Source organism: Limulus polyphemus, unplaced genomic scaffold (genome assembly GCF_000517525.1).
Source record: "Limulus polyphemus unplaced genomic scaffold, Limulus_polyphemus-2.1.2 Scaffold77, whole genome shotgun sequence".
Taxonomy (NCBI): Eukaryota; Metazoa; Arthropoda; class Merostomata; order Xiphosura; family Limulidae; genus Limulus; species Limulus polyphemus.
The window spans coordinates 413,057-435,834 of record NW_013665687.1 but is presented as its reverse complement, the minus strand read 5'-3'; the positions used below and the strand labels follow the sequence as shown (position 1 = coordinate 435,834).

The window sequence follows — 22,778 nt, the reverse complement described above, 5'->3', positions numbered from 1 at the left end:
AAGAGAAGCTTTTTACGGCACGAAAGATGAAAAACTGAAGTTCAAGGTAAGCAGTAGAAAGTTTTTATACAGCAATAATGATATACTTTACATATTTAGCAATCTTCATTATATTTAACCATTTACAAAGAAAGATTTCGCAAAGCGTAAAAACCGCACCCTTATAATCCATGCACGTAACAACAACTACAAAAACAGAAAAATAGTTGTAAAACTCCAAAGTATATTAATAATTGTTTCAACAAACAATTCTACTGTAAAGCTGATCATGAACCGAAATTATTAATCGTCCTAAAGAAAGAGAATTTTCGCTTTACTCTCTGTATTTTAACAGGTTTCTTATTGGGCATGTCTACTTCAGAAACTATTCTCTATATGTAAATACATATATATCTTTTTTTTTGTGAAACAATCGCAGTTATTAATATACAACGGTTTAAATGGTAGAAACGTGAGAGTCATCATCGGGATTACAAGATGGAAAACTGGTTTAGAGATACAATAACTAACACAATACGTGATTATTATTTATATCATGAAGCTTTAAAACAGAGCTCTGTATACAAGTAAAACTGTAAAGATGGCTTTTGGTAATAACGGCATATCACAAGAGCAAAGCTAACTTTTGGTACTAAAGAAATAACTTACCTTGGAAGTGCTCATTAACGCAATAGCTACTAGTTTTATCATTGATATTTCTGGATCTGTCCACATTGACAAAGTTGTTCTGAAATGTGTTATTCAGTAACTTAATCAGAAATGAAATATTATGTACTGTACTTCAGATAGTTCCGTAATATTTTCAAATTCTCTAAAATTTCTGCTATCTCATTTTATTTTATATTGACACACATACAGCAGCTTGAACAGTAGATGTGTGAATTATATTAAGTATCACTATGCAAAATTCAGGTATTAATTTACAAGCCTAACATTTGAAAAGAAGTTACGTGAAGTCTCTTTTGACACACTTGCTACTTACAGTGTATTAAATTTTGAAATATTTCTATAATAATTTCAGGTATTCGCACTATTATTTTTCGTTGTTGCCGTAAGAGGTGGTCTTTTACCGTACGGTGGTCAGGTGATAAAAGTCATCCAAGTTCCAAGCTACCAACCGAAAGTGGTCGCGGCACCGGAGGTATAAGAATTCATTTTATTTTTCTCTGCTTTGAAAACAAGCCTCGTATAAGTAGTTATATATACTTTTGCAAACCGGTATTGAAAACCTAATATTTAGCCTTGTTTTTGAATTTATTTTTTCAAGAAAATATCTAAATTATTCTGTAATTTAAGGTTAACGTCAAGAACTCTTTCCATCATGAAAGCGCTGTTGCGTTTACACACTATATTTTATTTTCGTTAAAAAACCTATTGACCTTTTATTTGTTACAGAAAGAAACTATTATATTTTAATATTCCAATCGTGGTTTTGGTAACGATAACTACTAGTTCGTAAATATAAAAGTTCCCTTTTTTTGCTAAAGAAAAATCATTTTCCACCAGGAGGCCCCAGAACCATATCAGTTTCAATTTGAAAATACGGACGAGGATGGTAACACTATCAGCCGATCAGAATCTGGTGACGCAAATGGTGCTGTAAGTGGATCCTATGGATACAAGACTGCCGACGGTGTCTACCGTCAGGTGGAGTACGTATCCGACGTGAACGGATTTCGTCCTAAAATCAAAACGAACGAACAAGGTACTAGCAACTCAGCATCAGCTGATGTCGAGATTGTAGTTGAAGAAGCTGCTGCCCCTGCCCCTCAACCTGTCCACAAGATCGTGAAAATAATTCAACCTGTCCACGGCCGTTACATCCATGTTCCTTACTACGGTGTTCACGCGGTTGCTTAGTGATTCGTGTTTCTTTCTATGGTAACCATGCTACTGCCCAGAGACGAATTTCTGATGTTGTACTTAAGGACTTCGTTGACAAATGATAAAACATTTAGAACACATAGTTACTAGTCGATTCTTATCACGTTGAAATGACATATAAAAGCTAATCTGGATCCATACACTTTTGGCGTAGCTTGTTTCACTCAATCGTCCAGTACGGGCTAGATCATGTCAACCCCCTGTTGATTCAGGAAGTACGATGTTCACCACTGACACCTTTTCTAGGCTAAACGGTCAAAAATACCATCACGACAAATCTTGATTTTTTTCTTAACCTAAAGCGACCTACTAGTCCATCTAAACAAAATTTAAAGAAAAAATCAGGACCAGAATTTTAGTATAAAAGTGAGAGACATCTTCTCCTCTTCACTCTACAACTTCGCTCAACAAATCTTAGGTTTTTACCAAACTCTTCCGCAATAGAGTTACCATGATTCCCAAAGTAAGTAACATTTTTCTTTCAGTATATATATAAGTCGTACACACAGAATAATGCTCTAAATTATATAAATCTATACAACATAATGCAATTTGATCTAAACAAGTATGGAACACATAACATAATGTTCTTAACGATATAGATCTATGTAATACGATGCTCTAAGCCATTGGATCTATACTTTTTGGCACATACAACATAACGTTCTTAACCACCTTCCACAGAAGCAATTCACTCGATGGACCTTTCTTGGAGGACACGATATTCAAAACCGTATGCAACAATTAAAAAGTTTGTCCACGTGAGAAAGTTTTGTTATATTTTGTACATATAATTTTTTACTTCAAGTCCTTTAGGATTAGGATACAAAACAATATTGTAGAGTCCGATAATAGACAAACGAATCTACAGAAATTTTTTTTTGTTTGAGTTGGTTTGAAGTTAAGCACAAAGCTACACAATGGGCTATCTATGCTCTTCTCACCACGGGTACCGAAACCCGGTTTCTAGCGTTGGAAGTCCGCAGACACACCGGTGGGGGCAAAGATTGTTACATAATTATCTGTCACTATAGAACGAACAATTATCGTAGATGTAACCAGCTTATGTTTATATATTACGTTATTGTTCACTTTGTACCTTAAGCATCCCTCGTTGTAGAAACAAAAACGACTGGAATAAACTGCATACAAAAGAAAGGTTGCTACAATTGAATCGGAAATGGTTGTGTATACAAAAGAAACTTAATTATTATTAAATATCTAAATATTACTGATAGGTAACTTTAACTTTTCAGCAAAAGAGAAGTTAATTCAACGAAAGATGTTTTGTTATATCAATTTCAAAATACTAATTTTTGAAATATCAACATAATTTTTTTTTTTACTGTAGCGTCAGATGGATTTTTCCGACACTTTCTTTATTTTAATCTTTATGGGTTCGTTCGTCAGAGCAATGGATTAAGCCAGAATAATATATTTTTTCTCCTTTCACTCCTCTCTCTCTATACAAAAACTTTGCTTGCATTGTATTGTCTGAAGTAACCTCATTTCAGTAGCTGAAAAATACACCGTGGGCAACAGCTGTTCGTCTTTTACCTTTCGGTTTATCTCCTAGAAGACAAAATCAAGCATAAGACTTGTCCATCTTACTTACTTTGAGTATTGTCCAACGACAATAAAACTACGGGAACCTCCAACCGGTAACCCACTTTTCTAAAAGTGAAACTTGTTACCTTCAGAACGGTTCACGTGCGTAACAGGAGCCTTCAATGCCCTCTAGCAAAGGAGTCTCCAAACAGTTAAGCTGGCCTAGAAGTATCATATAATGATGAACTGGAAATTCAAATATTTCAAATTTGGGTGTGGTGGTTAACTAAGAATAATATCAAGAACGTTGATTGACCAGATTTAATATATGTGCCAACAAAAAAGTTACGTTGACTGAGGAAGACAAATACGTATTCTCGTGATGATTTTGTCAAATATTTTACACCGCTCTGGATTCAGTATTAAAATACCCGTCAAACAAGACACACTTTATACGTTCTAGATTTGGCAAACATTTTGTGATTTGAGAAAAGTTTACCAGAAAGAAATATGGGTGTAATTTGCCTGTATATGGACAGCGTGGACAATTATAAGAAAGAGATCTGAAAAATAAGGAACGTGTTTGAAATGATTCCGTGGACTTCATGACAAAAGATTCTTAAACTAAGTTGAAATTTTACTGGACACTTAAGGAAATTCCTTAGAATATTTATCTTATTGCAAATTCTATAGGAGTTCACATAGACTTGTCTTTCTTTCAACCTTCGCGGAAGAGAAAAGAGCAGCTTATCTTAAAAGTGAAATTTCATTCCAAAAAAATAATGCCAATGCAATTGTGAAAGGAAATAATCAAGAAAAAAAGAGCTTGTAACATAAGGCACATAACAAATACCAGAGGAAAACTTCATTTAAACAAAACGTATAAAGTTATATATATATAAAATGAACAATATAAAAATAACTTTAAATATTTCTAAAAGCTCTTTATTTATTACTGTTAATTTAAAAGAAATAAATAAAACCACAAATACATTGTTAAGTAGGTCTGGTTCGAGAAAGTTTGTTCGTTTTTTTAAGTAGGCACAAAGCTACACAACGGGTTATCTGTGCTCTACCCACCACGGGTATCGAAACCCGGTTTCTAGCGTTGTAAGTCCGCAGACATACCGCTGTGCCACTGGGAGCGGGTTCGAGAAAGCTTTATTGTAGAAACTGAAAAGTATCCTGGATGATACGAAACCGGTATTTTTATGTATTTATTTATTTATATATTTAAAATAACAGTAATTAACAAAGAGTTTTTAAACATATTTTTAAAGTCATTTTTATGCTGTTTCAGTTTTATTAATTACTTCCTTCAACACAACATATTTGTTTCCTTGTATATATCTATATAATGTTGCAAAGCCCTGTCACAATCAACTAAAAAAGTCAATTTTAAGCAACATTGGGTCTCAAACCGCCGAAGGAGGTTAATGATACATTTAGGGGATAAAGCATCCTGAAGAGATTGATTTCGTTATTAATGTTCCACGCAGTAAAGACAGTTTTTGGTCAGTTTCAGTGTTCTAGAATGTTTATTCTGTATGGCCTCTATAAACGTTAAATAATCATGCTTATCTTTGCAAACAGGAAGGAAATATCATATGGAGTTCACGTAGATATTTGAATCTTATATTTATTGCAAAATTACTAAGACTATCTGCTGCTGTCCCTAATTTTGAGCTATTGGAGGGAAAGCAAACAATAAGTAGCACTCTTACACCCACCATTCACACTAAGGGATTGACTGTCGCTGTTATAACACACCCATAGCTATATATCAGGAATGTTTTGTGGTATCGTTCGGGTTCGAACTCGACTCACCAGCTCTGAAATCCAGAGCTCTACTATAGGGCCAACCCGCGCCCCTCACGTGGCAAAACAATTCGACAGTCTGATGAAATAAACGCTCATCTGGATTAAAAGGTTTGTAAATTATTTATACCATGGCTGCAGAAATAAAGTAAAAATACACAAGCAGATTTGGTTTGATTTGTTTTGAATTTCTCATACACCTACACAAGGGCTATCTGCGCTAGCCTTCTCCAATTTAGCAGTGATAGAATAGAGGGAAGGCAGCTAGTCAACTCCATTCACCGCCAACTCTTAGGCTACTTTTTTCCAACGAATTGTGGGACTGACCGTTACATTATAACACTCCCACGGTTGAAAGGGCGAGCATGTTTGGTGACGGGGATTCGATTCTACGACAGGCAAATTGAGAGTCGAACGCCTTAACAGCCAGACCTTCACCAGTAGATCATTATTGAATAATGCAAAAGATAAAATCGTCGTTATTATTATTCCAGTAAACTGATCTTAAAGAAATTGGTGTTTATTTGTTTACGGGTCGTACATATACTACTCGATTAGGAAAGTTTTCACGTTCCTTGCGTTCGTAGCAACTTGTTTTCGTTTCTCGGGAAAAAAATAACATAACAATCAAAAGGACAGCGAACTTCGAAGCTGCTGTTACAGTGAACTGACTAACAGGTTACAATGTCACTTACTTGTTTATGGTGCCACAACAGGAAAGTAATAAAACACAAAAATACAGTAGTTTTATATTCCGACCCTAAACGTAAACAGGTTACGTCCTTTTACACTTAAGGGGCGTTTCTGCACATTCAACAGTTATAACAAACCCAGTTCCGAGTTTGTCTTGCATCACATACAAGATGAGTCCTGTGAAAAATCACTGTCCTACATAAACTGCACGTTCACCAACAATAATCCTACCAACTCTGCACAAAACCAATATCTTAACACCAGAAAATCTTATTCATTAATACTATCATAAAACACGTAATAAAAGTAAACATGAAAAAAATCAAGTTTGGAGATGTTAAATCGATATTTATAAGTTATTGAGGTTGTTTATTTTAGAATTTTTGTTCGAAACTACATAAATGGTCATCTGCATAGCCCTCCCTAATTTTGAACTGGTAGACTAGAGGGAAGGTCCAAATCTTAGTCTAATGTTATCTGACCTAACAGTGGGATTTGACCATCATGTTGTAGCACACTTACGACCTTAAAGTGCATAGCGAATGTTTTGAGGCAACAGAAAATAACATATTCAGAGCCGTCTAGAAGTTAAAATGTGAGAAATGAATAAAATATAACCAAAAATAGTGCTGCGCTCAGAATTGAATTTTTTTTTATCCTGGTATAAAAACAGCAAAAATATAATTTTTTGATTTTATCTGTGTACTTTTATCATTTGTTTTTTTTGTAGACCATATTTTTCGTATTCTTTATCTTTGATAACTGATACACTCCCACAATGTTTTATTAAATAAGTAGCTCACCCTCGAACACTTAGCCAAATTCTTTGGTTTTTAGAATCAGCTGGATCATGACACTATGAAAACTTTTACAAAACACTACTGATTATTCTTACCTTCTATCAACTACAAGTAACCAATATCAAAACATTAAATTATTTCTAACTTAGTTATTCCTTTCTATCAAATAACTAAATTGAAAAACATTACAAATAACGACAGCTTTACCAGCTAAGAACATCAGCTGGGACAATTCAATGGTGAAGAATGTAAATTTCTTTCATAAGAAGTTTGTAACTATCTTCGTTATTTGAGTCTGTTCTTTCAATTGCATCTAGCAATCGTGTTTCTTAATATTGAGTTTTTTACTATAATAATTGTCATATTAATCTCAGGTCTCCAAGAAGAACTATGTTTTTCTAGAAATAAAAGTGCCAAAATGTGTTATTTTAAAAACAAAGTCCCTGTTTTTTTTCACTGTATATATATATACCTTTTAACGGTGAAAGTGTTAAATAAATCCATGTAGTTTGTGTTGAAATCCAATATTCTGAAGAATCAATATTATTTGCCCTACCTCCTCAGGCTGTTCAAGTTTGTGGTGCTACTTAACCACAAAGACAGTCTAGAATATGTCTGAGCACACATTAAAATCCCACACCAATATTTGGCTTTGGTTTGAGACAGTATATTGTTACAGCGAGCTAATTGAGTGTCCTAATCGAACAAAAACGGAGCTGAACTAAATATTTCACTTTTACGCTTATCTTTCTGCGACTCTAAAAATGCAGTTCATTGCAACTGAAAAGCAACCGTTACGTTAGAGTTTATCATTTTTCTTCTCTTTGACGGTATTTATGCAACACAATGCTACGCAACGCCACGATCAGTGATATAAACTTCTGGACATATTGGGCATATTCAGGCCTTCTCTTGTTATCACCCACAGCAAATAAGATTTTCATCTCAGGGCAAAATGAGAGCGAGAGAGTGGATAAATCCTCTTTTTTTAACCAATCTTAGTTGTGTAATAATAAAGGAAATAAATGTGTGTGTATACATATATATATGGCCCCCCAGTGGCACAGCGATATGTTTGCGGACTTACAACGCTAGAATCCGGGTTTCGATACCCGTGGTGGATAGAGCACAGATAGCCTATTGTGTAGCTTTGGGCTTAAGTACAAACAAACAAACAAAATTTATATGTGTGTGTGTGTGTGTGAATGCATATTTTTTCAAATAACAAAATTACTATATTTTTTAAAAGGAGAATAACGGGTACTTTTTCTACTTTGTATTACGTGCCCCCAGTGGCATAGCGGTATGTCTGCGAAATTATATTGCTAGAAACCGGGTTTCAATACCCGTTGTTGGCAGAGCACAGATAGCCCTTTTTGTAGCTCTGTGCTTAATAACAAGCAACAACAACAACAACTGTATCACGTTGATATCACATATACTAAACTTAGCTGAATATTCAGTAGAGAACTCTGAAACAAGTATATAAAAACTCACTAGCAATCAGTTAATTCTTTAGACATTTTTGTTGTTATCTTAACATAAAAAGTAAAAAGTTTTTAACAAAGGGAGGTCTATTTGTATTATAAACATGACATATCAAGTAGTTTCCTTGTTTCTGTCTATGAATGGTAAATTTACCTTTTTTTTTTACTTTGCAGCATACACTCTGAAGAGTACGATTTCGAAACATCCCTTACAAAACAACAAATGTATAGAGTTTATTTCTAAGATTTTAGGACTAATATTTTTAGTACACACCATGGTTTATTTGTGAATTTTTGATAATGAACAAGAGTTTCAACTAAATTCAAGAAAATCAAACTAAAATTAAAAAAATATATAAATACTCTGTCTGTAAGTGTTAATATTTAATGTTTGAATACTTTGTACGTGTTAATACTTAATGTTTGAATACCTTGTCTGTAAGTGTTAATATTTAATGTTTGAATATTTGTCTGTAAGTGTTAATACTTAGTGTTTGAATACTTTGTAAGTGTTAATACTTAATGTTTGAATATTTTGTAAGTGTTAATATTTAATGTTTGAATACTTTGTAAGTGTTAATATTTAATGTTTAAATATTTGTCTGTAAGTGTTAATATTTAATGTTTGAATCTTTGTCTGTAAGTGTTAATATTTAATGTTTGAATCTTTGTCTGTAAGTGTTAATACTTAATGTTTGAATACTTTGTAAGGGTTAATATTTAATGTTTGAATAATTTGTCTGTAAGCGATAATACTTAATGTTTGAATACTTTGTCTGTAAGTGTTAATAGTTAATGTTTGAGTCTTTGTCTGTAAGTGATAATATTTAAATGCTAAACCGTACGTAATATATCATATGTTAAGATTTGAAAATAATGAACATGACTCGCCAAAACAAATCCAGAAATGTTCTCAAATATACATACCTGACTATACATCCATACGAACATGCTGTTTAGATCCGAGAAGAACAAACCTTAGTATTATATTTGACATGTCTTTCTTTTAGTATTAAACCTCTCTTGGAAACACTAGCAAAGCAATGCGCAGCTCAATTATATTTCTGAGATATCAGATATGTTTACTACATTTCTCGTGATCTCATTATCAGTATAGGCTTAAACAACAAGAAATAATTTCAAATCCCTTGGTAACTCTACAAAACAATAGAGTAAAAATATTAATAGATAACCAACGAATAGAGTATTTCTAGATGATCTCCATGGTGTGGCATAGTGATCTTTATACTACTTCACTATTCCAGACAGTTCGGTTTGAAACCGGCATCTTCCTTTAAGTACTAACAGGTTGTTGAATATTTAAATAATCAACCATGACGAATTCTGTACTATGAGCGGAAGAGTCCACAGATTATCTGCACATCCTTCTGAATTTTCCACAGACTTTTATGTCAGCTTGGTTTGATTCGTAAAATGGTATATTAAAATCAATGCAGGGGGTCCCTCTGATCCACATATCTGGTTGCCTAGATTCACAAGGAAAGTAGACTTATCTTTGAATATTGAAGATTATTCAAGGTGTTGTAAAAGTTTTCCCCCCAAAGTTAAGGCAATGTTACAGCATAGTTTATGATAATATTTTTAAAACACCTAACTCATAGGAGATTATTATGCGTGTCATCCTAAGTTTTTATTTTACTTATATCTGAGAAATTTTCAATAAAAAATGCTAAAAGCTAGGTGTTATTAGATTAATTCAGCATTACCAACCAGAAAACATAACATTAAGCGAAAAGCAACAAGTATTTTCCCAGTAATCAAATAATGATAAGTCAAAATATGTATAAGATCATGCCAAGATCTGTATTCACCAACAAATACATTGTGAAAATAAACTAAAACATCTTTAAATTAAGAATTCAAAACTACATCTATGTTTCTTCAACAGATCTTTGTTTTAATGATTTTACAAACATATGTGATATTTGTTTAAAGAGACACACGGTTTACTTGTTCATCATTTCTGTATACACACTCGTTGGTTCATGTCAACACTATTTGTCTAGGGTATATTGGAAGCTAGAAACCTAGATTTTGAGTGTTTTTACGATAAAATCTGGTCCAAACCCTCCCTTCCCTTAGGGTAAACTTTCACCGCTCCCATCCTCGTGCATCATTTTTTTTTCATCATGCTTTTTTATTGCACGTCAACCTCATTATTCTTTCATCAAAACTAGGCCAAACCTTAGTATAAAAGATGCTATTTGTTGAGCAGTCTTCACAGAGTCGACGGTAAACGCACTTCATCAAATATTCTTCTTAGTAAAAGTCTCCCTATACGAAAGATGTCTAAGGTAATTCTTTGTTGAAGTTTAAACTCTGTTTCTGGCTTAAATATTTTGAATAAACAAGCAATGTTATACCCTAGTGGCAATTTTTACACTAAAAAGTTAAAATCGGCCTTTAAAAATAGTCAATACATTCCTTACAAACTTTATTTTTTTTCCACTTTTATGGAGTATACATGGTCAAACTGCTACGAGTCAAATTAAATCAAATTAAATAGTTAATTTCTTTGAAATATTACTCTTATTCGGTTAATATTATAGCCACACTAACTTGCAGGGGGCTGAATATCACATTTAAACTATAACTATTTAAAATCAATAATCGATGAGAACTCCCTGTTTTGTCATATTTAAAAATATTCAAAGATATTAATAATGCTGTTTTCTTTATTTCTAGCTACTTGTTCTTTGCATGTTGGCTACAGCTGCCTATGCTGGTTATCCATTCTATGCAGCCCCAGCTGTCAAGGTTGTCCATGCTCCTCTGTACAGCTACCAACCTAAACCTGTCGTTGCTGTACCAAAACCTGTCGAAGTTGTAAGTTTCCGATTTTTAATTCTTCCCCCAAAAAAGGTTTATTAACTTTTCGGATAAAAAGTTACAAACTAGTTACAAACATAGACACTATCGTCTACACTCGGTCTACATTACACATTCACGATAACGACTCATAATTGTTCATGTCCAATAGTTCTATAAAAGGGTTCACTAACATCAAAGTAACGAGCGTATTTAAATGGTAATGGAAAGAGAAAATTTTCGGACAGGAACTTTTTGGTTGGACATGAAACCAGCAAGAATTTTTTTTATAGAATTCGCTGAATCATTGTGCTGTTTAACATCTTTTACTGGTGTGTTGTTGATTGCACTGAAAAGCAATATTAGAACACCTAGTTTTAAATATTTAATTTAAGAACATTGACCTTACATGTTATTTCAAACTTTATATTACAGTAAGTTTTTCTTTAGAGAACAGTACGTTTCATATAAGAAAGAAACGCTAGTTTGTTCAAACTATTTCAGTAAAGTAGGTTTTGGCAACACTAAGCCTCTCACAATCTTCAGCGGCGAATTATAATTATCAAAATAATTTTCTGTAATCCTTATGAACGTGCTAATCGTTATCAAAACCAAGGACCAAGAAGAGCTTTTTTTTTTTAAGCACAAAGCTACATAATGTGCTGCCTCTGCTGTGCTCACCACGGATGCCGAAATCCGATTTTTAACGAGACAACGATTTTTAACGAGTTGTTTTTTCATTTAGTTTAACATAATAATTAACACGTTCAATTTTATACATGCGGTAGGAGCTTCACTTGAAAGTACAGTAAAGAATTCTGGAATGTTACCAAAGGATTCAGACAGGTTGACAGAACACATATAAAACGTTCAAGAGATGAAATCATTTTATAAGCTAAAAATTAATAAATCGTATTTTCACTTGTGATATTATTCGAGACTTCTATTTAAACATTTTCTATTCGTAAAATGTGAAATACGTTATGAAGTTTTCACATAAAACCATCTTTACCAACAGGAGAAACCCGAACCTTATGACTTCAGTTACGAAACTAAAGACGAAGATGGTAACACCCAAGCCCGCCAGGAGTCCGGAGACGGAACTGGCGCCGTTAGTGGTAGTTACTCCTACACAGACGCTAACGGACTCTTCCGGCGAGTAAATTATGTAGCTGATGCCGAGGGCTTCAAGTCTTCCATCGAGACCAACGAACCAGGCACCGCTAACGCCAATCCTGCTGACGTCGAGGTAACAGCTCAGGAAGCTCCTGCAATCCAAGTCAAGGCTGCCCCAGTTCACAAAGTCGTCAAATTGGTCCATGCTCCCTACTATCACGCTCCCTTGGCTTACGGTTACGGTCACGCTTAAGGAATAAAAATATTTTGTAGAAAAAAAAACGACTAAACTTTAAACATTGTTGTCTCTAATTATCATGTGTGCATTCTTCTTAATTAATGTCTTTAGTTTTTGTTAAATTGACTTCTTAGTAATATCGAAGTTTTGTTTGCTTTCTGATCAGTAATTTATTTGCTTGATGTTTGCTGAAATGTTTTAACCACATAAATTTTTTTTGTTTTCACATTGCATGTAAAAAAAAAGTTTTGTAATAAACTGTTTACAAATCAATATATTTAATTCTGCGTCAATTCGTTAGTGTCAAGAATAATTTGAAATGAAAAATAAAAGTGAAAAGCTCTTAGGTGAGTATTTGAATGCTAACGTTACAATTGAATAAAAAATTAATCTTTTAAGCAAGAGAAGGCTAAAGTCACAACTCGACAAAGACTTGTTTTTCATATTATTAATTTCAGGTTTCATTTTATTTCCAACTTAAGAATCTACATACTTCAGCGGATCCGGCGTTATATACCTACATATAAAAACTTGTTCCTCTTAAATCCATAATTGAAATACAATCGTTCTAAAATCAGAAAAAAAAATTGTGTTGACAACTTGGCATTCAATCGGACGTTTCTTTTGCTGATGTTCTGTAACTTATCAGTCAAATGATAGTGTGTGTCTGTGACAGAAAACAGTAACGAAGAAAATTCGCTTGTTTTGTTTAATTAGTTATAATATTTGGTGTACGTAACCGTCATTATTACTTTCTTGTGTTTTCATAAAATTTGAATGATAATTTGTTAATTTCAAATATTCGAGCTAAAGTACGCAAAGACAGTCTGTGTTAGTCGTTCCTAATTTTAAAGTCTTAGGCTAGAGGGAAAGCAGTCAGTCAATTGCACCCATCACCAACTCTTGATATACTCTAATAGAATGATGAGGTTTGAGCATCACTCTTATAACACATCACAATCTAAAGTACGGGGCACAAACCACGAACTCTCGATTTCAAAGTTCGGCATGCTAACCACTTGGCTACATTTGGCCCTAAGTTCTAAAGAAACTGTAATAATAGTAACAAATATTTTGAGATTTTCGAAATAAAAATGATTTAGAGAACTACAAAATACCACGTGTTTTCAGCTTAAAGTTCATGCATTTAAAATCATGGATTACTTGACTAAATTCTAAAAAAAATAAGACATTTTTTCGGGTTTCATATTCAGAATATTGTACAGTTATATGATAAAACAATATACACCATGCAGTATACAAAAAAATCATAAAACAAAATTAAAATATTTATTTTATCCAACATAGCTGAGTTCGAATCCCCATCCCACCAAACACGCTCTCCCTTTCAGCCGTGGGGGCGTTGTTAAAAGAGTAGCCCAAGAGTTGGCGGTGGGTAGTGATGACAAGTTGCCTTCTGTCTAGTCTTTCACTGCTAAATTAGGGACTGCTAACGTAGATAGCCCTCGTGAAGCTTTGCACGAAATTCAAAACAAGCAAACAAAACCAACATATCTTTGGTTTATTTCCATATAATTAAGTCATAGTTGGTACCGAAAACGTTGCTCATGAATAAGGTTTAGAATAATATATTTATTCAACTGTTGATTATATTTGTATTATAAAGGTTATTATAAATTATCTACTCATTCAGCAAGGAATTTATGCGCTGTTAGTTCGATCTTTTAAGTTTAGAAAATAAAAAAAAAATACATAGATAATAAAAATCAGAAATACATGTAAATGAATAATAAACTTACAATTATTTCTAAACTGCATTTCTGTTTCTTTGATAATGAATGGGAGTGGTGGTGAAGACTAAGGTAAGTCTGTTGTAATGTTACTCACTCTTGTGATTAATCTACTTTCTAAATTAAAAGAGCGCGTATACAATAACACACAGATATATTGTGACATCATTTATTAACGCGGATAAAGATCAGGATCTACAGTATCACAGAAAGCTTATTTATTAAAGCTAAGCTTAGAAAAAAAGGTTTTATTTACTCGAAGATATTTTGTTTGTTTTGTAATACGACACGTTTCTACTGCTAAATTTTAAAACTGAGTATCTTTTGCTTTGTCAATCTCTTTGAAAGTGAGCTAAATTTCCATATTGTAATCCTATTGGTCAAGAAAGGAGCTTTTATGGTTTTGCTAATAGGAGAAATAGAAAAATTTATAGAAAGTAACTTAAATGTATTTACCTAAGAACTCCGAATAGAGAATAGTGTTGGTAATCTCTGAGCTACCAAGTGACACCAAACTTCACGAGAAAATATTCTGATTACTCTGAACTACTTGTTGGGCAGATACGCAAGTAGTTAATACATTCATCGTCTGTTTTTCACCAATGACCAAATAAAATATCTTCACAATCTTGTTTAAAAACAGATAAATAAAATTGGTGAGATTGGGTCTATCGATTGTAGTTTATGAAGAAACAAAAACGACAAACATGTTTATCAAGAATGTTTTCAAAAATGTAAACTTACAAAAAAATCAAATGGTATGAGCTAGCGCAAAAATAATGGTGATCTTTTGTTTGTTTGGAATTAAGCACAAAGCTACACAAAGGGCTATCTGTGCTCTGCCCGCCACGGGTATCGAAACCCGGTTTCTAGTGTTGTAAGTCCACAGACATACCGCTGTGCCACTGGGGGTATGATAATCTTACAAGCTTATACTGTAAGTTTGTTTGAAAATATTTTCTGATTGAATTCTAGATTTAACCTCTTTATTTTAAAACCTCTCAAACATGAAATGTAATCACTGAACGAAAATAGTTTTTAAATTTTAATCCTATTGGTCAAATAAAAATGCCATGTAATCTATAAGTCGGCCAAAATGTTATATAAAAAGTCACTTCTCAAGACTTGCTAATAATAAAATTCAACAATATCATGAAAGGTTTGTAATATAAAATAATTTATTTGATATTTAAGGAGTGGGGACAGTAATACAGACACTAGAAATATTAATCAAAATTAATTGTTTTGGCTCTGAGCAACTAAACGACACGAAATTTACCAAAACAATTTCCTGATTTCTCTGCAATATTTGTGTGTAGCCAATGCTCAAATTAATCAGGAATTTCATCCTTCCAAAAATGTATTTAAAATGTTGTTCAGAAACAACTAACAAAAAATATGCACTTTGAGGTCGAGGGTGCTCTGTACAAATGACAGTTAAGTCCTATTATTCTGCGAGAGAAGAGTAGAACAAGAGTTGGCGGGTAAATGTGGTTGACTAGCTGCCTTTGCTTGGGTGTATCAGTTCCAAATTAGGGAGTGTTATGCGTTTCTTTGGCGAAAATTCTAAAACAAACTAACAATCTAAGATTCAAGAAAAATGCCTTACAGATTTTCGTAATATACTCGTTTATGCTTACATATGTTTATGTCTGAACATACAAAAGTTATTATTTTCTTTTTTGGAACTGAATGTCTCATCGAAAAGGGCAACCTTCGTCTTATTTATAAACGAAAAGAGAGCAAGTTACTTATTCCTATTTGATATTATCACAACTAGTTTCATCATCAAGATCGGTGTAGCAGAAATACTTCAAATACTTTTCGTAATAACTTAGTTGCACAAAATTATTTATATTTGGGAGAGAGACATAACCTTAAAATTTATTTCCAGTTCCATGACTTTTGACAAACCTGTCATGAAATTTGTTTATTTGCAAACGTTTTATTCTGCAATTTCAAAAGCATATTACAGCAAAAAATAATGTACTACAAATTTATTTTATTACTATAAACAAACTGATGTCTGAAAAATTGAATCATTAGCATTACCTGTTCTCATATTCAGGCGTTCTTTCGTTAATCAGACTCAAATACCTAACCGTGCATTATAAAACCCAAAATGCAGGTGTACTGTTATTGATCAATAACAACTAACTAGCCGTGAAATATATAACTCAAAAGCTAAATGCACGCCTCGAATAAGTAACTAACTCTATATTATATAACTCAAACGCTAAATGTAAGCCTCGAATAAGTAACTAACTCTATATTATATAACTCAAACGCTAAATGTAAGCCTCGAATAAATAACTAACTCTATATTATATAACTCAAAAGCTAGTTGCACTTTTATTAAAAGGCTCAAATAACTAACCGTAAGCTATTGGATTCAAAACCCAACACATCCAGTGTTGACTTCTCTAGATTTGTGTGGTTGATAATTAGCTGCTTATGTTTAGATGTATCTATATTCAGTCTCTATGAGTTATAGAAATGTGATGACCAGGACTGAAAGTGATACCACCATGCATAATATTTTATCAAGCTTTCAAGTAATTCACACATAGATGAAACCACTTGCACATGTAGTTATTGGACGATGTTTGGCAACTTTGTGAGATCATGGGACTTTGTTTTGTTTTTTGGTTTAAATGTGATTAGGTTCACTCTGTTGCATTTGGTTTGAAAAATGAAATCATTTGGTTATTCATAGTCAGAACGCAATCAATTCTGTAATTATAATAGTTTTAACTCTTCCCTCTGTCTAGGCTTAATACTAAAATCAAAGACTTACAATATATTTACTTTGTTTAACTTTGAAAAATATTTTGGAAAGCAGTAACATATTGAAATATCTAACACTAGGAAAAGCCTCAGCTTTCGAAGAGAACGCTAACCCTTCCTCAGAGAGGACAGAAACAGGACGGTAATACTCCCACCGAAAGGACAGACACAGGATGGTAACACTCCCACCGAAAGGACAAAAACAGGACGTTAACACTTCCACCGAAAGGACAGAAACAGAAATTTAACACTACCACCGAAGGGACAGAAACAGAACGTTAACACTCCCACCGAGAGGACAAAAACAAGAAGTAACACTCCAACTGACAGAACAGAAACAGAACGTTAACACTTCCACCGAGAGGAAAAGTCAATCAACTCACGCCTAGTTGATGAAAGTAGAAAACGTTGTCTCAGGCGTCGTTCCAGAATATCCCAAACATGCTCGATTGGATTCAGATCTGGTGACTGAGAAGGCCATGACATGTGGATAACGTCAATGTTATACTCCTCAAACCAATGGGCGACTACTCGTACTCTGTGGACGAGGGGCATTTTCATCTTGAAAGACACCCATCTTTGCAGGAGAGAAATGCTATGACATGGGGTGAAGACGACCACTCAATACCATTAAATAATGATTGGTATTGACCTTGCTTTCTAAGGGTATGAGTGCACCCAAACCAAGCCAGGCAAATGTGCCCCACATCATTACGGAACCACCAGAATCATTCACTGTTGGAACCAAGCACTCAGGGCTATAGAGTTCCCTAGGCTGATGCCACACTTGTACTTGTCCATTTGTCAAGAACATGGTGAAGGATGATTCATCTGACCATATCACATTTCTGTACTGCTCTGTAGTCCATAGCCTGTGCTCTTTGCACCACTGGACGTGCAAACGTGCATTGCTAGGTGTGGTGAGCGGTTTGTGAACTGCAACCCAACTATGGTATCCCGTTCTGGGAAGTTCTCGGCGGACCGTTTTTGATGAAACTGACTTCTCCCGCCCCAGGTTGAAATTTGCGGTTAAATGATCTGTGGTTGTTCGCCTGTTTTGTCTTGCAGTACGAATTAATGAACGAACATCACGATTCTGGAGTATGTGCTTCTGCCCACTATGACCCTTTGCTGATGATGTCTTTTCCTCGTGAATCATCAGCAAGTTGAGATGTCTTGGCCACTGAAGCTCCCGCCAAACGCGCCCCAACAATCACCCCGCTTTCAAAGTAACTGAGGTCTCCTCATGCAGCCATGCCAGCCATGATTATAGGCAACCAGGCCTGTCCAGCATTTTTATACATGACCCTATGCATGCTGGGATGTTATTTGTTTAATTAATGGACGAGAAACACTTGTGTGGCAGCCTCTGCATTGCATATAGTTGTTGTTCCTCATTTACTTAGGTGTGTTTCCATTTTTTTGTCCACTACCTGTAGCTTTCTATAGATTCTGAAATACTGTTATCGGTAAATAATGGAGCACGAGTTCTTTTCTCCGAAACTGGGGATATTTGTTTTTATATTAAAGTTAAAACCAAATAAAAAGTGATAATTTCTGTTCGACTTCAAATCGTTTTCATTACATAAAAGGAGCACGTCACAACTTTTTTTATCAAATTGAAAACGGCCTTGCATGGCCTGATGGCTAGGATATTAGACCTCCTATCATTAAATTTGTACATAAAAACGTACAAAACTTATCAGACCATATTCTGTTAACACTATAGGTTTTATATTTTGTTTTTTTACGTTGAATGTAAAACTAAATGCATGTTGAAAATTTGTATCCGTGTGTTTTTTTTTCAGTTCTTTCGCGTTATCATTGGCATCTTTCTGTGTTATGATTCTCACCCCTCTGGCTCTGCTTGAGAGCTTACAATGTCATAACTCAATGTTCGATCCCTGCGGCAGCAACAACACAATAGTCCAATGTGCAGCTTTGTGCTTAACCATAAAAACTGCATAAAACATAATAATCTGTGTTAAGTAACTACAGAAATACAATTATTAGTTTTTATTTTTTTCTAATACAGTATATTTCCATTTTATTTTGTTATTACTAAGTAAACTTGGAAATGAAATAACTGAAGAAGAACTTTTGACATCAACGCCCTAATCAAAGTATAAAAATTACACATCACGTTGTAAGAGTAGCAGCTTTCCGCAAGCAAGTAGGTTAAACAAATTTTTATATATTTAAGAACAAAACATCTACATTTCTGAAGGACAAAAATTTTCCAAACAGGGTTCGAACCCTTTGCCTTTTTTGGTGGCAAAATGTGTTTTAGTAGAACAATTGTTTAACGTGTTTACAGTTACAAGGAAAATGCATATATGATATTGATCCGGATCCCGTTAGTAACAGTCTTTCATTTTCTATAACAAAAAAAAAATGAAATAAAAAATACAAACCAGAAATATATCTGCGGGACGCAAACCTCAGATCCGTATTATATATAGTAAGTGTTTTCGGTAAATTTCTCAGTGAAACGAATTGTTGCAAAATATATTTACCAAGTGTGTATTTGATTCTAACGTGTGTTTGTTTTTCTCAGTTAAATTAGTATTTTTTAGACTTTGCTATCAAAAAGTGCAGTAGAATAAAAACTATTTAAGTGATACTAGTTTTATTTTTGTAACGATGTTTGGTAAAGAACGAGCATGTTTGATGGGACTGGGATTCGAACCCGCGACCCTCAGATTGCGAGTCGAGCGCCTTATCTACCAGGCCCTAATCCAATGTAGAATCAATAAATTATGTTAAAACTTGCATATACATGACTAAGTGTTTGAAATGGAAAAGTTTAAACTTTCATTTTTTTGTGCACATTTCAACGCAACAGGCCTTTTATTTAACGTTACTAATTCCATGTTTTAATCGTCAGCAACGAAAAACATAACCAAAACAAAATATATAATGAAGTAGAATAGCGAGAGACCATATAAAAGATGTAAAGAAAAATCAGTTTGTAATTAATATATCCATATTCTCCGAGGAATTAGGTCTATAATATCTCCTACGAAACAAATATAGTATGGAAGGACTATGATAATTACATATCAAGTCTGATTTTTTAGTATTATATAGGGTTAAAAGGGAAAGCATCAAATATAAATGGTGAAAAATCGTTTTTGTCTTTGGTTCTGAATGGAAACGTAAATAAGTTTAACAGCAACAGATTAGTTCGAGTAGTAGAAGTTGACAAGGGAATAATGGAGAGGGAATAATGAAAGAGTAGTGTAAATTAGTTAAGGAAAACAGTAATAATGAAAATGGAAAAGAAGAGAAAGAGAGAAAGAAATGTAACAGAAGAAAAGAAACAGAAAAAAATAGAAGGTAAACAAGGTTTACAAGATGGAAAAAAATAATGATAAAAACTATAAACAGACATTGGAAACGGAAAAATGTACGTCAAGGAAATAGGAGGGTAAATGAAATTTCAGACAGTTAAGCAGAAAATAGGAAGAGCAGCAAATGTGAAAATGATAGAAATTGGAAAAAAAGTGAAATAAAAAACATGAACACGGTATGATGAGGAATTTAAGGAAAAAGGCTTATGTATTTGGGTGAGAAGGTTAGGTTTTTCGTGTGCATTTCTAGATGTCTACAAAACCTACTTTCTGACACTAGTACCTGACTTATAACACCTACTTGGCATATAAGCCTTGAATAAGTTTTTGATTTATCGAACTAGTGTAAGGTACAATGTACACACGAGTGATATTATCGAACATTAATATTAAAATTCATAGTATTTGTAATATAACGATTTCTTGAAAGTGTGAGAAAGTGATACTTAAATTATGTTCTAAATATCCGAGAAATTTTCTGATAAAAAACAACAAAAACATCGGAAAGCCTATATTCTAAATTTTTTACTTTTACTTCTGGTTAAAGAGGGCAGCTTTAGACCAAAACCCTTCCCTCGAGGTAAACTTTCACTACACCCATCTTTGTGCATCAGTATAAAGCTGTTTTATATATTTTTTCTAATGGTCCATTGATCCAGTTAACATCTCAAACTAGGCCAAAAATGAGTATAAAAGAACCGGAAAGTCCAGCGATTTCCAGAAAACTACTCACTTCTTTACGTGCTGACTTGTTTCATCCCACGAGAAACTAAGATGCTTAAGGTAATGAAGGATTATAAGTGAATTTATTTATATTATATATATAATATTAAACTGTATTAAGTATAAAGTTACATTTACGTATTCATAAAACAATACTTCCCTCTACTGGATACATTTTGAAACTTTCATTATATAAGAAACATTTTGTCAGAAATATATATTTGTTTGTTTGTTTGTTTATGAATTTCGCGCAAATTTCGTCCTTAATTTAGCAGTGTAAGACAAAAGAGAAGGCAGCTAGTCATCACCATCCACCGCTAACTCTTGGGCTACTCTTTTACCAACGAATAGTGGGATTGACGGTCATATTATAACGCCCCCACGGCTGAAAGGGCGAGCATGTATGGTATGAATGGGGTTCGAACCAGCGACCCGCAGATTGATAGTCGAGCGCCCTAACCACCTGGCTATGCCGGGCCTAGAAATATAGATACATTACTTTTCAAAAGGAATAATGTTGGAAAAAAGTTAATTAAATTAAAAAAATATATATATATTCAGTAAGCTTTAATATTATTGTTATTTTTTTTATTTCCAGCTCCTTGCTCTGTGCATGCTCGCTACAGCTGCCTATGCTGGTTATCCATTCTATGCGGCCCCAGCTGTCAAATTTGTCCATGCTCCCGTCTATAGCTACCAACCTAAACCTGCCGTTGTTGTAAGTTCCGATTTATTGTACTTAAGAAAACTGATTTATATTTTTTACTGATTATTTTTTGTGTCACTATAAAATAATTTACCTGACTAAAATATAGTTTAGTTGTTAAATTACACCGAAGTATATTTAAAAAAGGCGCAGGAGAAATTATTGGTATTTTTAGTATTGTACTAAAAACCTTTATGTAAGACATATTTTATCATTCAATAAATATTATACACATATACCAGCAGGAGAAACCCGAACCTTATGACTTCAGTTACGAAACTAAAGACGAAGATGGTAACACTCAAGCCCGCCAGGAGTCCGGAGACGGAAGTGGCGCCGTTAGTGGTAGTTACTCCTACACAGACGCTAACGGACTCTTCCGGCGAGTAAATTATAAAGCTGATGCCGAGGGCTTCAAGTCTTCCATCGAGACCAACGAACCAGGCACCGCTAACGCCAATCCTGCTGATGTCGAGGTAGCAGCTCAGGAAGCCCCTGCAATCCAAGTTAAGGCTGCCCCAGTTCACAAAATCGTCAAACTGGTACATGCTCCCTACTACCACGCCCCCTTGGCTTACGGTTACGGCCACGCTTAAATGTAAAATGACTCTATGCTCTGAATATAAATATTTCTAACCTCTAAATGTATGCATGAAAAAAAGGATAATTAATTAAATATTTAATTACAGCTAACTGTGTACTATCGCTGCTAAATATATTGTTTAAAGTATAATGTTTTGGTGCCTGTTATGTGGCTATAATCTGTTTCAGTCGGATTTATAAAACATGCTATATTATTTATAAGTGAGAACGATATGTCCATACTATGATTATTTGTATTTTGTTCTATACATTATATATGTATGTGTGTGTGTGTATTGTTACTTTCTTACATGTGGAGCACTTAAGCCGTTTTGTGTTGTACAAATATAGCGAATAAAAATTTTGGAAAATATGATAATTTGACAGATATGCGCATTGTTGTTCCTTAACCTCGTTCTATAAAATCTCTCTAAGTGAATTTAAAAACGAATCTGCTTTAAAA

The 22,778-nt window shown here is 33.8% G+C and overlaps 3 protein-coding genes across 3 annotated transcripts in view; all 3 read left to right on the top strand.

Moving 5' to 3' along the window:
- The window catches only part of LOC106467035 (cuticle protein 10.9-like), a 27,649-nt gene extending 25,789 nt beyond the window's left edge, over positions 1–1,860 (top strand). Inside the window, exon 2 of the mRNA XM_013927347.1 lies at positions 1,507–1,860. Coding sequence (XP_013782801.1) covers positions 1,507–1,860 — 354 coding nt within the window. The remainder of the gene's footprint in view (positions 1–1,506) is intronic.
- Positions 1,861–10,536: 8,676 nt separating this feature from the next.
- LOC106467024 (cuticle protein 10.9-like) lies at positions 10,537–12,428 on the top strand. Its single transcript, XM_013927336.1, has 3 exons — positions 10,537–10,545; positions 10,937–11,077; positions 12,078–12,428. Exons 1-3 carry the CDS (start codon positions 10,537–10,539, stop codon positions 12,426–12,428), a joined length of 501 nt encoding a protein of 166 aa, XP_013782790.1.
- An 8,650-nt stretch (positions 12,429–21,078) lies between these two features.
- LOC106467004 (cuticle protein 10.9-like) lies at positions 21,079–22,329 on the top strand. The gene is made up of 3 exons (XM_013927317.1): positions 21,079–21,087; positions 21,626–21,745; positions 21,979–22,329. Exons 1-3 carry the CDS (start codon positions 21,079–21,081, stop codon positions 22,327–22,329), a joined length of 480 nt encoding a protein of 159 aa, XP_013782771.1.
- The last annotated feature ends 449 nt before the right edge of the window (positions 22,330–22,778 follow it).

Coding starts and splice junctions, on each gene's coding strand:
- LOC106467004 (XM_013927317.1), top strand. Junction 21,746..21,978: donor AACCTAAACCTGCCGTTGTT/GTAAGTTCCGAT, acceptor ATATACCAGCAG/GAGAAACCCGAACCTTATGA.
- LOC106467024 (XM_013927336.1), top strand. Junction 11,078..12,077: donor TACCAAAACCTGTCGAAGTT/GTAAGTTTCCGA, acceptor CTTTACCAACAG/GAGAAACCCGAACCTTATGA.